The sequence below is a fragment of the Phacochoerus africanus genome, chromosome 3 (genome assembly GCF_016906955.1).
Source record: "Phacochoerus africanus isolate WHEZ1 chromosome 3, ROS_Pafr_v1, whole genome shotgun sequence".
In the NCBI taxonomy this organism is placed as follows: domain Eukaryota; kingdom Metazoa; phylum Chordata; class Mammalia; order Artiodactyla; family Suidae; genus Phacochoerus; species Phacochoerus africanus.
The window spans coordinates 23,275,059-23,291,712 of NC_062546.1; the positions used below are offsets into that span (position 1 = coordinate 23,275,059).

At 43.4% G+C, this 16,654-nt stretch overlaps 1 protein-coding gene across 6 annotated transcripts in view; it reads left to right on the forward strand.

Moving 5' to 3' along the window:
* Window positions 1-16,654, forward strand: part of NDRG3 (NDRG family member 3) — an 81,102-nt gene that overhangs the window by 38,348 nt on the left and 26,100 nt on the right. For all 6 annotated transcript variants that reach the window (XM_047771150.1, XM_047771151.1, XM_047771153.1 and 3 more), the window contains 6 exons: window positions 5,020-5,125; window positions 6,788-6,908; window positions 9,213-9,275; window positions 11,147-11,207; window positions 13,120-13,206; window positions 15,401-15,457. In XM_047771150.1, the coding sequence (XP_047627106.1) occupies window positions 5,020-5,125; window positions 6,788-6,908; window positions 9,213-9,275; window positions 11,147-11,207; window positions 13,120-13,206; window positions 15,401-15,457 (495 nt within the window). The remainder of the gene's footprint in view (window positions 1-5,019; window positions 5,126-6,787; window positions 6,909-9,212; window positions 9,276-11,146; window positions 11,208-13,119; window positions 13,207-15,400; window positions 15,458-16,654) is intronic.

Sequence of the window (16,654 nt, forward strand, 5' to 3'; positions counted from 1 at the left end):
TAGTGGAGGTGTTATATTAACATTTCCTATGTGCCCAAGCCTCTTACAGTAGCCTGCTTATTAGAAACAATAAAATTCATACTAATAAGAATGCTGACATTTTCAAGAATTAGTTTGTCCTACAAGTTTACCTAAACTGTTTCAGACTGGCTAGGGAGAATAAGCACTAACAGGTATAATGTACGCAAAACTTAACTAAGGGGAATTCCTCTTGTGGCTCAGTGGAAACGAATCCAACTAGTGTTTGTGAGGACGCATGTTCCATCCCTGGCCTTGCTCAGTGGGTTAAGGATCTGGCATTGCCGTGAGCTGTGGTATAGATTGCAGACATGGCTCAGATCTGGCATTGCTATGGCTGTGGTGTAGGCTGGCAGCTGTAGCTCCAATTTGACCCCTAGACTGGGAACTTCCATATGCTGTGTGTGCGGTCCTAAAAAAAAGAAAAAGAAAAAAAAAAATTCAGGGAGTTCCCTGGTGGATAGGATTTGGTGCTTTCACCACTGTGGCCTGGATTTAATCCCTGGTCTGGGAATCGAGATCCCTTATCAAGCTGCTGCACTCTAGGTTCAGAGAGGTATTTTGACAAGTCAGATTGTCTAACACTGGTGACAGCACATTTAACTGAAGGAAAGGAACTCAAAAGGTGAAAATTGATTATTGCCAATGAACGGTAACATCCTTAACTTTTAAATTCTTAAAAAGACAAACTACATTTTTGATTAAGAGGGCAGTCCAGAATGAAGACGTGTGTTTGAGACCAATATGATTTCGGGTTGTTTTATAAGCCTGAAGAATAAGGGGTCACATTCAAGAAGTGCAGTCTTGGAGGTGGTAAATAATCAGAGTGCTGAGAAAGATCTGTGAACAGAGCCGATTAGACACACTCATTGTGCAGTCACACCCTCTAGAATGCTGGATTAAGGGTGAGGTAACTGGAGAAACAGCCTGTGAAGCAGTTGCTAATTGACTAAAGCAGAAAGGTGGCAGCAGCATCACCCCCTGTGGTGGCTTGACCACTGAATCAGCTCCATAGGCAAGGTCTCTGCACACTCATCTCCAGATGGAGACTTCAAGCCTTTCACACACACAGTCACAAAGGATATGTATGCAAGTCTGCATGGAGGTGAGTGTCTCTTTTCGTATTACTTTGAAAATGAAGAGAGTCTATATGAGGTACTGACGACCAAGGGTTGCTCCAAATAGGGCAACAGGATTGACAGGGCCCAGGGCTCTTGCCTGTTTGATACTTTGGTCATTAACACAATTTGAGGACATATGATGGGGAGGCAGGGACTGAGATCTCCTTAAAATTTTAACATTTTGTAAGTTGAAAATACAGTTTTAACTCTGAATTACATCCAGATTATGAAATGATAACAAAGTAGTTACTTTGTCTTATTGCCTCCTCTATGTTTGCCTCATCTGTCGTATCGCCTTTCTCTCTCTTTTTTTTTTTTGTCTTTTTGCCTTTTCTTGGGCCTCTCCTGTGGCATATGGAGGTTCCCAGGCTAGGGGTCGAATCGGAGCTATAGCCTATGCGGGATCCAAGCCGTGTCTGCAACCTACACCACAGCTCATGGCAACACTGGATCCTTAACCCACTGAGCAAGGCCCAGGGATTGAACCCGCAACCTCATGGTTCCTAGTGGAATTCGTTAACCACTGAACCACGACGGGAACTCCTCTCCTTTTTCATCATCCTTCTCCTGAACTTCCCTGACAGCTCACTCCCCACATCCCCACCACGCCATCCCTCCTCCCACCCACTGTCCTCATCCATCACCAGGTCTTGGGAAGTCCTGCTAACTCTAGGACCAAAGTGTAAATTGTTTTTTTCCTCAGTCCTCATTAGCACAGCTGAGACCAAGCTGAGATATTTAAGCAAGACTCTACTGAAAGCTTGGATATGACAGAAGGAAGGCTTCAGCAACTAGGCTGTCAAAATGACAGATTGCTACACATTCTCTTCAATTTGCGTTCTCCTGTAGTGTCACTCATTTGGCAAAGGCTGGCTTCTTCCTCTCTTCCTCTTAATCTTTCTCTCAAGAAGTAAAACCTTAGAGAGATTGAAGTTTCCTTAAGTTCACCTCTGAACTGTATCACCTCCCAGAAGGAATTCAATCCCAAACTTAATGTACATTCCTTCTCCAAGTTTTTACACTTTATGTGTGTAAATGTGTACAGTCTATACAGTGTTGCTTTTTTAAAAAATCTACATATGTAAGTCATATATCATGTCATATATATACACATACTCTTCTGCATTCTACTCAGCATTGTTTTCAAGATTTTCCCTGGATAGTTCTAGTTCATTCATTTGTATCTGTATCTCATTACATGAATATGTCATAATTTATCGTTTTCCCTATTGAAGACTTTTTTTTTTTTGGCTGCACTCGTGGCATACAGAAGTTTTGGGACCAGGGATTGAATTTGAACCACAGCTGTAACCAGAGCCACAGCAGTGACAACACTGGATCATTAACCCACTGTACCATCAGGGAACTCCATTGAAGACTTTTTTGCCTTTTATTTTTTATTTTTTTTGGTCTTTTTGCCTTTTCTTGAGCCGCTCCGGTGGCACATGGAGGTTTCCAGGCTAGGGGTCTAATAGGAGCTGTAGCCACCGGCCTACGCCAGAGCCACAGCAACGTGGGATCCAGGCCGCGTCTGTGACCCACACCACAGCTCACAGCAATGCCAGATCCTTAACCCACTGAGCAAGGCCAGGGATTGAACCCGCAACCTCATGGTTCCTAGTCGGATTCGTTAACCACTGCGCCACGACGGGAACTCCCATTGAAGACTTTTTAAGTTCCCTGGTGGCCTAGTGATTAGGACTTGGCCCTTTCACTGCTGCAGCCTGGGTTCAGTCCCTGGTCTGGGAACTGAGATTCCCACGTCAAGCTGCTGCATGCCACAGCCAAAAAAAAGAAAAGAGAAAAAAAGACTTTTTAGGCTACTTTTCATTTTTTAACATTATAAATAAGGCAGTGTGTGTGTGTGTGTGTGTGTATCCATATGTATCTTTTTGTGTGTGATCATGTTTGAGAATTGCTTTAGATTATACATAAAAGTAAAACTGCTGTAGGGTAGACACTTCTTAACTTTACTAGAATTTACCAAATTGTTCTCAAGAGTAGTTGTTTCAGGTTTCATAACTACCAATAGTTTGTGAAAGATAATTCTCTACATCTTGGCCAGCACTTGGTGTTACCCGACTTAAAATTTTTTTGTGATTCTGGTATATATGAAATTGCATCGCATTGAATTTAATTTGTACTTTCCTGACTGCTAATAGAAATGTCTTTCTCCTCAATTTTCTATCACAGCATCCTATTTATTTCTTTTGCAGCACTTATCACAAGCTCTTGTTATGGATTGGTTGGTTTGTGTGTTTATCGTCTGCCTCCCTGCATAGAACAGAATCTCTGTGAGGGGAGGGATCGCATCTCTCTTGTTTACTGTTTGTGCTTACAGCTCAGTCCAGGGTCTGGGGGTTCAGTTAATATGTAAGTTTTTTTAATGAATGAGCCTGATGGTGGTGGAAGGGGGTCCTCAATAAGTCTGACAGTATCACTCAAGAAATGCTCATACAGCAACAGGAATTTATGCCTTAATATGCCTCCCATCCAAACCCTGTACTTTATTCCATAGCCAGGTCACAGTACCTGCTTCTTTCTTTCAGTTCTTCCCTTTTTTAAGCCTTGAGGTAACAAGTGGTAATAGAGAATAGCAGAAATATTGAATCACCTGTGGTTTATCTGCTCTAGCCTGGGGCCCATGAATTGAGATACACTGATGTTCAATTTTTGTGAGATTGTTCTGTTCCTCACATCAGAGAGGAAATCAAGGCTCTGATGAGATTTATTATTAGATAGGAAGTTAAGTTGGAAGCGCTTTGCCTTTTTTGGGATTCTTATTGACAAAGTTAATCTTATCTCAACTACTAAAGACAGGTACAGACCCTGTCAGCAGAAATTCGCTAGGTTAGGGGTGGTAATTTGTTTTTGAGAAATATAAACATTGAAGAAGACTAGAATAAATCTCAGCTACTTTTTCTGCAGTCTTTCTTTTCTACCCAGTCACTGTTAGTATTGTCCCAGCTGCTCTGATTGCATCTTGCTCCAGCTATTTACAGTTCGTGAGCTTTGCTCTGACTACATCTTAAATTTTACTCATTGCTTTGGTTAGGATTCTTTGGGATGCAGGGAACACCCCCCCACACACACACCCCACCAAATATCTTAAACCAGAGGCAATCCAGGGAATGTCTCAGAATTTAAGTGCATACACAGCTGGAGTTAGAGCAGTAGAAATGCCCTCTGTAAGCTCACAAGTTTACTTCTGTTTTCAAGAGAAAAACCGAGCCAAGAATGGAATATCTTAGTCCCAGTTAACAAATCATCAGGGAAGGATGCCAACCTGGCATGGACCAAATGCCCACCTGAATCCAGTAAGCCATGGCCACAAGGTTACAATCTACAAACAAGGCAGCCAGGAGTCACCCCTGTAATGTGTGGATGACGCCGAAGGGCAGCTCCCAGGGAAGGGGAGAGATTTTAGGCAGACACTCCCATAGGTGTCTACTGAACTTACCAGTTATACGTTTAGAGACTCTGAAGCCTCTGCCTTTTTTACCCAGCAGCTTCTTCGTATCTTCTGCTTTCTTGACTTCCCTTTCTCCAGGTCTTACCTGGTTTCTTAGTCAACTTGCTGATCCCCTTGCCATAGCCAGTTACAAATGTATTCTCAACAGATCCCTGACTTCTCCCACTTAAGACAGTGAGCTTTGTAGATAAGGTGTATTTTTCCCTCGTTTGCTTGTCTGTTTATCTGACAGGAATTAGAAGGTATAAATATTCTATTTAATGTAACATTTTTCTCGTAGGCTTACAATTCAATGATGTTTCCTGCCCCAGGTGGTGGGAAATATTGGTGAATTGGGTATTATGAGACTTAAGCAACCTGGGGTGTCCATTCTGCCTTTGCTGAGACCATTACATTCTCTTGTTACAGGAACATGATATAGAAACAACTCATGGTGTGGTCCACGTCACTGTAAGAGGCCTACCGAAGGGAAACAGACCAGTTATTATGACATACCATGACATTGGCCTCAATCGTATGTATTTGATTTTATACCTTCTCTTTTTATTATAACATAATCTTTGTGTGTATGTGTATATATGTATGTATGTATGTATTTTTTTTTCTTTTTAGGGCCGTACCTTTGGCATATGGAGGTTCCCAGGCTAGAGGTCGAATCAGAGCTATAGCTGCTGGCCTATACCACAGCCACAGCAATGTGGGATCCGAGCTGCATCTGCAGCCTACACCACAGCTCATGGCAATGCCAGATCCTTAACCCATTGACTGATGCCAGGGGTCAAACCTGCGTCCTCATGGATGCTAGTCAGATTCGTTTCCACTGAACCACAACAGGAACTCCTCTTTGTATATTTTTTAAAAACACATGAGAAACTCTCATATTCGTTTTCTTCATTTTTTTTTTTTTTAGCCGCACCCATGGCATGTGGAAGTTCCTGGGCCAGGGATCAAATCTGCGCCACAGCAGCAACCTCAGCTGCTGCAGTGACCACGCCAGATCTTTAACCCACTGAACCACAGAGAACTCTTAAAATCTTTTTTTTTTTTTTTTAAATCTGTACTTCGGGTTTTTTCATATTTCAGGTTAGAAAATAGAGTTTGGGGGTTCCCATTGTGGCGCAGTGGAAAGGAATCCAACTAGTATCCATGAGGATGCAGGTTTGATCCCTGGCCTCATTTAGTGCATCGGAGATCCGATATTGCTGTGAGCTATGGTGTAGGTCGAAGAGGCAGCTCGGATCCCAAGTTACTGTGGCTGTGGTGTAGGCCAGCAGCTGTAGCTCCAATTCGAACCTAGCCTGGGAACTGCCATATGCCATAGGTGCAGCCCTGAAAAAATAAATAAGAGTTTGAATTTAACTGTTGTGAAGTCTTCAATGAATTAGTAAAAGTATTCTTGCTATAGTTTGTCATTGGTGACTTTAAGAGGCATTTTCTAGAAGGTAGAGTAAGATTCTGGCCCTAGCCTGAGGCACAGAGTCTGTGTACATGTGTTGTCTTCCACATTCTTCTGGCTTTCAAAGGTGGCCTGCGTTTGAGGGTACAGCCTTGCACTGGAGCTCTTGTGGCCTCTTTGGTATGAGAAGGAATTTAAGCAGTTATACCAGTAGGATAGAAATTGTAGCAGCAACCCTTCCCTGCACCCCTGCAATTTTGCCAAGGGACAGTTTTCCACATGGTGACTGTGAGCAGCTCAAGATACTTATTCTAGCCAGGTTCTTGGGATGTGGTCAGGATCTCTGTGTGAGGTAGGGGAATAAGATACATGAAAAATGACAGTATTAGAGTTCCCTGATGGCCCAGCAATTAAGGACTTGGCATTGTCACTGCTGTGGCTTGGGTTCGATCACTAGCCCCAGAACTTCTGCATGCTATGGTCGCAGCCAAAAAAAAAAAAAAAGGACAGTATTATGGGTGTAAGGTTGTTTTGTGCAACACCAAGATTGGTTTCCACTTTGTGGACGGTTCTGTAGAATTGAGGATTAGTCCCTTTTCACATCACTTAGATGTCTGGAAGTCAACCTGTAGGGCAGCTTGAATCGGACAGACTGTTCAGACACTTCACTTTAGTGTAATAGTGATTAAAATGGCATGAGAGAGGACAACGATATGGAATAGACTGAGGAAAATTGGAGAGAAATGAAGAGCTTGTGACTTAATATTTTTGCTCTTGCAGATAAATCCTGTTTCAATGCGTTCTTTAACTTTGAGGATATGCAAGAAATCACCCAGCACTTTGCTGTCTGTCATGTGGATGCCCCAGGCCAGCAGGAAGGTGCACCCTCTTTCCCATCTGGGTAAGGCCACAAGCGAGATCCTCTGGAAGACAGGCATTCAGGGAGCAAACGACTAAGCTCCTGGGGAGCAGTGGCCATGTGCTTCCCTCTCAGCTTAGTTTGGCCCAGCCTACAGGTTATACTTGTCATCTGACCATCCGCCTGTTTTCTCTCCTCACTCTGAGAGGACAGTTACGTACATTCTATCAGGAAAACTGCATGTTCTCCCATATCCAGGAATGGCCCTCCGTGGGGATGGGAGCCAATCACAAGGCATTAGTGTCTGGAACACCCATATCTCAATGTCTTTTGTTTGTCCTCATCCTTATCTACTTTAAATCTGTCATTTTTTTGCCTCTCCCTGAAACTCCCAACTACTTAGGCCTAAACTCAGATCCCTCTGAGCTTCCTGGGGGATCCCTCCCCACCCCACCCTTACCTTCAGTCTGGTGATAGGAGTTTGAATATCAGGGTAGCCATTTATTCTGAGAAGCTGCCCTGTCAGGTAGGGATGCATTTGACTGGACGTGGAGCTCTCAGCCTCATCCTAAGCTGGCTGTGCATGGTGGAGCCACAGTTTCCTAAGTCTTCCCTGGACAGCATAATTATCGAGGAGACCTTGGAGGAGGAGGGAAAACACAAGCTGTGAAAGGCTAATTCTTTCCCTTTCTCTTCACTCATCTCCAGAGCTGCCTTTGCCAGTGACTGCCTACTGCGATCCAATAGTAGTTAACGCTTAGGTATTCACTCAACAGTATTCCCGACCTACGTTACCTGCCTTACATTTTTTAACTCATTTAATCCTTATAACCCTGTGGGTTAGGTTTACTATGATTCCCATTTTACAAGTGAGGAAACTAAGGCCCAAAGATACTAAGTACCTGGGCCAAGCTTACATAATGAGTAAGTAGCAGAGCTGGGATTTTTTTTTTTTTTTTTGTCTTTTTGCTATTTCTTGGGCCACTCCCGCGGCATGTGGAGATTCCCAGGCTAGGGGTCCAATTGGAGCCGTAGCCACCGGCCTATGCCAGAGCCACAGCAACGCAGTATCCGAGCCGCGTCTGCAACCTACACCACAGCTCACAGCAACGCCGGATTGTTAACCCACTGAGCAAGGGCAGGGACCGAACCCACAACCTCATGGTTCCTAGTCGGATTTGTTAACCACTGTGCCACGACAGGAACTCCCCAGAGCTGGGATTTTAACCCAAGCAGTCTAGCTCCAGAATCTGTATTATTGACTATGTCCAAGCTATTCTGTCTCCTAAACACAAATTGGCCAGTGACTGGTTTATATCAATAAGATTTATTTATTATTTATTTATTTATTTTTGTCTTTTTGCCTTTTCTAGGGCCACTCCTGCGGCATATGGATGTTCTCAGGCTAGGGGTCGAATGGGAGCTGTAGCCACCAGCCTACGCCAAGAGCCACAGCAACACAGGATCTGAGCCACATCTGTGACCTACACCACAGCTCATGGCAGCGCCGGATCCTTAACCCACTGAGCAAGGCCAGGGATCGAACCCACAACCTCATGGTTCTTAGTCAGATTTGTTAACCACTGAGCCATGACGGGAACTCCTCAATAAGATTTAGATCCAATTAATGTTGCCTGTTTTATGCACAAATGGCTCAGGAGCACACCATTGCTTGAGGTGTTTCAAGCTGAGACAGACTGACGTCCCTGTCAAGGTAGAGCAGATCCTGCCTCATATGTAGGAGGTCGTCTTAAGATCCTTTTCATCTTTGATTGGGTAACCTCTATGGACACTCCCAACTTTTCTTGGATACTTGGTCTGAGTCAGTTTCAGACTTACTTGACCATCTTGGGATCCAGTTTCTTAGATCATGAACCAAATTCAGAAGCAAGTAATAGTACAGATGTGATAAATTCATTGAGTAATAATAATAAAAAAGCAAATAATAAACAGGTTATTCTAGGCCTAAGTAAAACAAATGAGCCTTCATGACGAGGAACGCAGGATCTGTGACTGTGTGCCTAGGTCCAGTAAAGCTTTGTTTACCTTTACATTTAGTTGCCTAAATACAGACTGCAGACCAAGAGCCACTTCCTAAGTTGACTCTTACTTCTAGAAGTTTACTGAGGCCGAACCCCCAGTTAAAGGTTGCTCTTCAGGCTATAAAAACCTGTGGGTCCCCCCCCCCCCTTTCTTCTTAGAATGTCAGTCATAGAGAGTCACACAACATGGGGCAGTCATTTCCAGGTACCACATCTCCTCCTTTGAGCCTTGGCTAAAGTGAGTGCTTTTCTCTAAGAACCTACACTTTTCTAGCTGTTCTGGTGGTATCCTTCTGTATTCCAGGTACCAGTACCCCACAATGGATGAGCTGGCCGAAATGCTGCCTTCTGTTCTCACCCATTTAAAGTAAGTTCATTCTGCAGTTATTTCACATTGTTTTGGGGTTTTGTTTGTTTTTTTGTTTTTCACATTTTCTACTATGTGTCTAATTGGGGGATATGATGTTGAGCAAAACAGTATGGTCACTACTCTGTAGAGCTTGAAGCTTACATTTTAGTGGGGGAAATAATTAACAGTAAGTAAGTAAGCAAGTAGTCCCAGCTTACATGCTGTAGACGTCAGCGGGGACATTATGATAGAGAATAAGGACAGTTCCCTGGTGGCCTAGGGCGTTAAGGATCAGGCATTGTCACTGCTGTGGCACAGGTTCAGTCCCTGGCCTGAGAACTTCTACTTGCCGTAGGTGTGGCCAAAAAACGACAACAAAAAGCCTGAGCCAATAAGCAAGTGGGAGAAAGGCATAGAGCGAAATTTGAGAAATAGGCAAGGACCAGATTACATAGGTCTCATAGATCAGGTAAGAATTTGGGATTATATTCAAAAGACAGAGAAAAGGAGTTTCCGTCATGGCTCAGCAGTTAACGAGCCCGACTAGCATCCATAAGGACTTGGGTTCAATCCCTGGCCTCGCTCAGTGGGTTGGGGATCTTGAGTTGCCATGAGCTATGGTGTAGGTTGCAGACGTGGCTCGGATCCCATGTTGCTGTGACTGTGGCTTAGGCCAGCGACTACAGCTCTGATTTGACCCCTAGCCTGGGAACCTCCACATACTGCAGGTACAGCCCTAAAAAGACAAAAAGACCAAAAAAAAAAAAAAGCAAAGAAAAAAAACCAAAGGGTTTTAAGCATGGAGTGGTGTCTAATTTAGTCTTTTTTTTTTTTTTTAATTTGTCGTTTTAGGGCCACACCTATGGCATATGGAAGTTCCCAGGCTAGGGGTGAAATCAGAGCTATAGCTGCCAGCCTGTGTACAGCCATAGCAATGCCACATACGAGCCTTGTCTGTGACCTACATCACAGCTCATGGCAACACCAGATCCGTAACCACTGAGCATGACTAGGGATTGAGCCTTCGTCCTCATGGATGCTAGTCAGATTCGTTAAACTGCTGAGCCACAACCGGAACTTCCCTAATTTAGTCTTTAATTAATTAATTTTTGTCTTTTTGCCATTTTCTTGGGCTGTTCCTGTAGCGTATGGAGTTTCCCAGGCTAGGGGTTGGATTGGAGCTGTAGCCGCTGGCCTACGCCAGAGCCACAGCAACGTGAGATCTGAGCCGAGTCTGCAACCTACACCACAGCTCACAGCAACGCTGGATCCTTAACCCACTGAGCAAGGCCAGGGATCGAACCCACAACCTCATGGTTCCTAGTCAGATTTGTTAACCACTGAGCCACGACGGGAACTCCCTCTAATTTAGTCTTTTAAAATGATCACTCTAGATTTGTAAATTGCACACCAGTAAGGCAGTTTACATTTTTAAAAAAGGATTACTCTAGCTGTGGAGAGACTGGTTTAGAGAGGGGTAAAAGAGTAAAATTAGGGGGACCAGTTAAACTATTAGAACATTCGGACAAGTGATACTGATAGCTTGATACTGGGTGGCTATGCAGGGAATGGAATGAGGTAGGTGGAGGCAGATGGAATTACTTTGAAGGTAGACTCTATAGGACTTGGTGATGGGAGAGTGAGCTGTCAAGGGTGACTCCCAAGTTTTAGTCATATTTCATTTAATCCTTAAAGTCAACTTAGAAGTGGGTGGTTGTATCCTTATGTGGTAGATAAGGAACCCAGGTTCAAGAGGTTAAAGAGACTCTACCAAATTCTACATCCAGCAAGCATCAGAGCCAGATTTGAACCCATTTGTATTCTTTCCATTATGCCATGCCACCTCCAAACGAGCTAACCCTGACAATGTTGGTGTGTCTCATTCACAGTCTGAAAAGCATCATTGGGGTTGGAGTTGGAGCTGGAGCTTACATCCTCAGCAGATTTGCTGTAAGTATGGGCAGGATTAGTCTAAGCACCCTGAGGTACCTACTGCCAAGGTCACGGCTCTTACTGCTGTGTTAAATGTCTGGGTCTTTTTAAATTTTTTTATTTTTATTTTTTTTGCTTTTTAGGGCCACACCTATGGCATATGTAAGTACTCAGGCTAGGGGTCGAACTGGAGCTACAGCTGCCAGCTTACAGCAGCCACAGCAACACCAGATCTGAGCCGAGTGTGCGACCTACCCCACAGCTCACGGCGACTCTGGATCCGCAACCCACTGAGCAAGGCCAAGGATCGAACCTACATCCTCATGGATACTAATCGCATTCGTTTCCACTGTGCCTCAACAGGAACTCCTAAATTTTATTTGCTTACTTATTTATTTTTCGGCTGCCCATGCGGCATACAGAAATTCGGGCCAGTGATCAAATCTGAGCCAGAGCCATGTCCTATGCCACAGCTGCAGCAACACTATATCCTTAACCCATTGTGCCAAGTTAAGGGGATCGAACTGGTGCTTCCACAGAGACAAGTCAAATCATTAACGTACTGCGCCACAGTGGGAACTCCCCTGTTGTGAGTTTTATGTTAGTTTTAGCTTTTCTGTAAATTCTATCAGCAGCAGATAAAGATTTGTATAAAGCTTTGCTTTTTACTTATAGCATCTCACAAATGAAGGCAAGATATCATTAATGACAAATAATTCTTTGGAGTTTCCATTGTGGCTCAGCAGGTTAAGAACCCAGCATAGTGTCTGTGAGGATTTGGGTTCAATCCCTGGCCTTGCTCAGTGGGTTAAAGGTCTGGTGTTGCTGCAAGTTGCAGCTTAAATCACAGATGCAGCTCAGATCCATTGTCACCATGGCTGTGGCATAGACTGGCAGCTGCAGCTCTGATTCAACCCCTATCCTGGGAATTTCCATATGCCATAGGTACAGACATAAAAAGGAAAAAATAATGATAATTCTTAGGGAATACTTATGGTTGAATTTCTTAGAGCCATTAAAATTTTTGGGAGTTTGCGTGTGGTACAGTGGTTAAGAATCTGGCATTGTCACTGCAGTGGCTCAGTTCACTGCCTTGGCAAGGATTCAGTCCCTGACCCAGGAACTTGTACGCCTTACAAAAATTTTTTTTGTAAGAAGAACTTGTAATGATATGCAATTTACATGCACTATAAGCTCAACAAAAAGGTTAGAATACAGATGCACATGAAGTTTGTCATAGGCATAGGGAAGAACTGGAAGAAAACATGCCAAAATACTAACAGAGATTGATGTGTGGTTAAGTCATATGAAATTTTATTTTCTTCTTTTTTGTCTTTTTGCTATTTCTTGGACCACTCCCTCGGCATATGGAGGTTCCCAGGCTAGGGGTCTAATCGGAGCTGTAGCCCCTGGCCTACGCCAGAGCCACAGCAACGTGGGATCCGAGCCGCGTCTGCAACCTACACCACAGCTCATGGCAACACCGGATCCTTAACCCACTGAGCAAGGGCAGGGACCGAACCCGAAACCTCATGGTTCCTAGTCGGATTCCTTAACCACTGCGCCACAGCGGGAACTCCAGGACAGCCTTCAGGGAGGTGGTATCACCTCTTCCTGTGGTTTTAGGAAAAAAACTCCGCCATTGAGAACAAAGGTGTATGAGGATGAAATAGGCAGTCTAAGCCTCAGCAGCCCCTTATGCCACGTAGTCCCAAGGGCACTGCCCCAGCAGAGGAGACCCACCATGAGCTAAACAACTATAGCAGGTGCCCTCCTCTGCTGTGGAAATAAAAAACCGACTCCCCCCCAGGATCTTTGCAAGGCAAGATCATTTGATAGCGTTGAAGAAGCTGGTTTTCCGGATGCTAAGTTGGATATTAGAAGAAAACTGGGGCAGGGTGCTCATACCATTGTCTTTGTCTTGTTTCAGCTCAATCACCCAGAGCTTGTGGAAGGTCTCGTGCTCATTAACGTCGACCCTTGTGCTAAAGGCTGGATTGACTGGGCAGCTTCCAAAGTAAGACCAAATGGTGTCCATTGCCTCATCTCTTGGCCCCTCCTCAAAACACCTTAACTGGTTTTTATTTTTTCATTGAGGTGTATAAAGTTAAGAGCAAGAAGTTTTAAGTAGACATCCTGATGAATGTTTACACATATAATCACTGCTCAGTCAATATACAGAATATTTCTAGCTCTGTCCTTAGTTAATACTTCCTCCCTTCCCAGAAATAACCATTATTCTGACTCCTGTCACCGTAGATTGGTTTTATCTGCTCTTAAACTTCATATAATTGGTATAATAGAATATGTATCTTTTGTATCTCACTTTTGTTCATAACTGTGAGTCTCATTCATGAAGACTATGAATGGAATACTATGCAACCAGAAACTTATTTTTTTAGTTATTTAAAGAAATGAGAAAATTCTAGGTTTAAAAAACAGACAGGGACTTCTCTATTGGTTTGGTGGTTAGGATTCAGTGCTTTCACTGCTACAGCCCAGGTTTGATCTCTGGTCTGGGAATTGAGATCCAACATCAAACTGCTGTATGCCATGGCCAAAAAAAAAGGCAATACAATGTTGTTAAAAAGGGAAAATAATTTATCACCGATGGTAACATCTTTGGCTGGTACCATTACAGATGACTTATTTCCTTTTTTTATATTCTATATTTCCCTAATTTTCTGTGGTGAACATGTATTGCTTTTATAGCTATTTTAAAATATTAAACTATTTCCACCTACCAGTAGACCAGATTTTAAAAAATTTATCCATTCCTCCCCATATTTAACTTCTGGAGAAATGATATATATCCTAGCTTTGGATGAACTATATTAACAATCCTATTGCCAGATGCTATGAAAATTCTTATTTAAAATTTGTTAAAATTACTATCCAGCATGTGGATACATTAAAACTTACCCGATGGAGTTCCCACTATGGGGCAATGGGATAATGATCTAGCTTGTCTCTGTGGTGTTGCCACAGCTGTGGTATAGTTTGCAGATGGGGCTTGTATTTGATCCCTGACCCGGGAACTTCCATATGTTCTAACAAACTTAGCTGAACACCTTTAATGTGACACAGGTTCCCAGGCTAGGCATTGAACCCGCACCATAGCAGTGACCCAGGCTGCTGCAGTGACACCAGGTCCTTAACCCACTATGCCACAGGGAAACTCCTAAAAATTCTTATAAAGCTTTAGAAGGACCTTATGAGTGTTAAAGACAAAATAAACTAGGTTATTAATTATCATTATCTTTAATTTATACAATCTGTGGGTCATGGATAACCCATGTGAAGATTTCTGGGCTTTCTTCCCTAATCTTTCTGGGACTGTGTGATCCTGCTTTACCCATATCCACCTGTTTCCCTTATATCCTCTCCACCATCTTCACTCCCAACTCAGTACTTCACCTGTGATCCAGGTCAGTGGTAGGAATTGAGCATAAAACCAACAAAGAAAGCTAAAGGGAAATCAGTAACATAATTTCATTTGGAAACTTTCCTGAAAATAGACTAACACCCTGCAGACTTACACAGATTGACGCATTTATTAGACTGTGATATGCATAATTTTGAAATGGGAAAAATTAGAAGAATGTTCAAAATGCAAGAACATTCTGTAAACATAGCAATTTCCTCCCACTCTTTGAAATGAAGATAGCAAAAAATGAAGGGAAAAAAAGGTGTTTTTTTTTTCTTTTGGTTGGCTTGGGTTGGGAGTGGTTGTAGGTCCATCCTTATTAGCCATAAATCCAGTATAAATGCAAAAATATAGGCAGGAATGAAGTAGCTAATAGCCATGAGTTCTAGGTCTCAGGTTTTCAAAGAAGTAATGGCAAGCATTTCTTCTAGCTACCTATTTCACAGCAGGCTATGCTATTACCCTGGAAGGAAGACTTTTCTTTTTTTTCTGCTGCTCCTGTGACATGCAGAAGTTCTGTGTCAGGGATGGAACAGAAACAGCAATGACAATACCAGATCCTTAACCCACTGAGCTACCAGGGAACTCCAAGACTTTTCCCTTTTTTTTCTGACTTGTTTTTTGTTCTCATGTTTCTTGAAACCACCATCTCATGAAAGTGTGTACCACTGAGTTATTTGTCAAGGGATAACACAGATACAATAAAGTGCACCAGTAAAGTGGACAGCTTGATAAATTTTTAGCCTGTGCTTTCTCCCTTGACACAAAGTTTTTATCTTTTTAGCTCTCAGGACTGACAACCAATGTTGTGGACATTATTTTGGCTCATCACTTTGGGCAGGTAAGTGCCTATTCCAGCCAGGAGAGCTGTGTTCATTGGCTTGCTTGTAAAATCTTATTCACTTTAGAAGTGAAAAGGAAAGAAGGGGTGCCTTTGAACTCGATCCCAGTGGGTAATACTGCCAGTGCTGTGTGGGATGCACATGGCCCAGCAAAGGCCAGTCTTAGGGGAGAGGCATTAACTCAGTGCCACGCAGCTCTTGGCATTAGGAGAGAGAGAGAAGGCAGTGCCCTCCCCCTCCCACCTGTCTCCTGTGAGCAGCATGCCATCTGTTCATGTTTGACAACATCATATGCCTCAGCAAATATCTTTAGAGCCATAATGAGGTCTGGGAAAGGCTTCACAAAAATAGAAATTTCAGAGAAAAAGAAACCAAGAAATGTGATTGCTAAAAGAACCTTAGATAATCTTGTTCAAACCCCATGTTTTACTAGTGAAGAAACTGAAGTCTATAGAGGAAATGACAATTATATGAATAATTGTTGGGTGAAAGAGGGGACACCAGTCCTCTTTTCAGAGGGAAAGTCGGGTGGATAATATGATTCTCACACCAACTACAATGTGTGTTTTTTCCTACGCTACCGAACAATTCTTGGACACCAGCTGTGTGTGACAGTTATAACCCGTCTACCTGGAGATAGGTCAGATCCTATAGGTTTGAGCCTGGTCCTATAAGACTGTGCCACCACCACCGCTCCCCTCCCCCACTTCAGCTACCAGTTGCCACTCTGTGTCCTGCCTGTGCTTCTCACCTACCAGCTCTAGACCAGAGGTTCCAATGACCACCCTCCTGGGGTTCAATTAATTTGCTAGAGTGGCTCACAGAACTCAGAGGAACATTGTACGCACTAGATTACTGGTTTATTGTAAAAGAACATAACTCGGGAACAGCCAGATGGAAGAGGTGTCAAGGGCATGTTCTGTGAAAGGGGCGCAGAGCTCCGTGCCCTCTAGAGTGCAGCAGTCTCCCAGAACCTCCACGTGTTTGCCACCCTGGAAGCTCTCCCAGTCCTGTCCTTTTTGGGGTTAATGGAGGCATGATTATAGGGCAGTCAATTCAATGTCAAGCTCCTCTCCCTCCCCCAGCAGTGGGGAAGGGGTGGGATCGAAAGTTCTGACCCTGTAATCACGGGGCTGATTCCGTCTAAAAGTTACTTGGGGGCTTTCCTAAAGTCACTTCACTAACAAAACAAGATG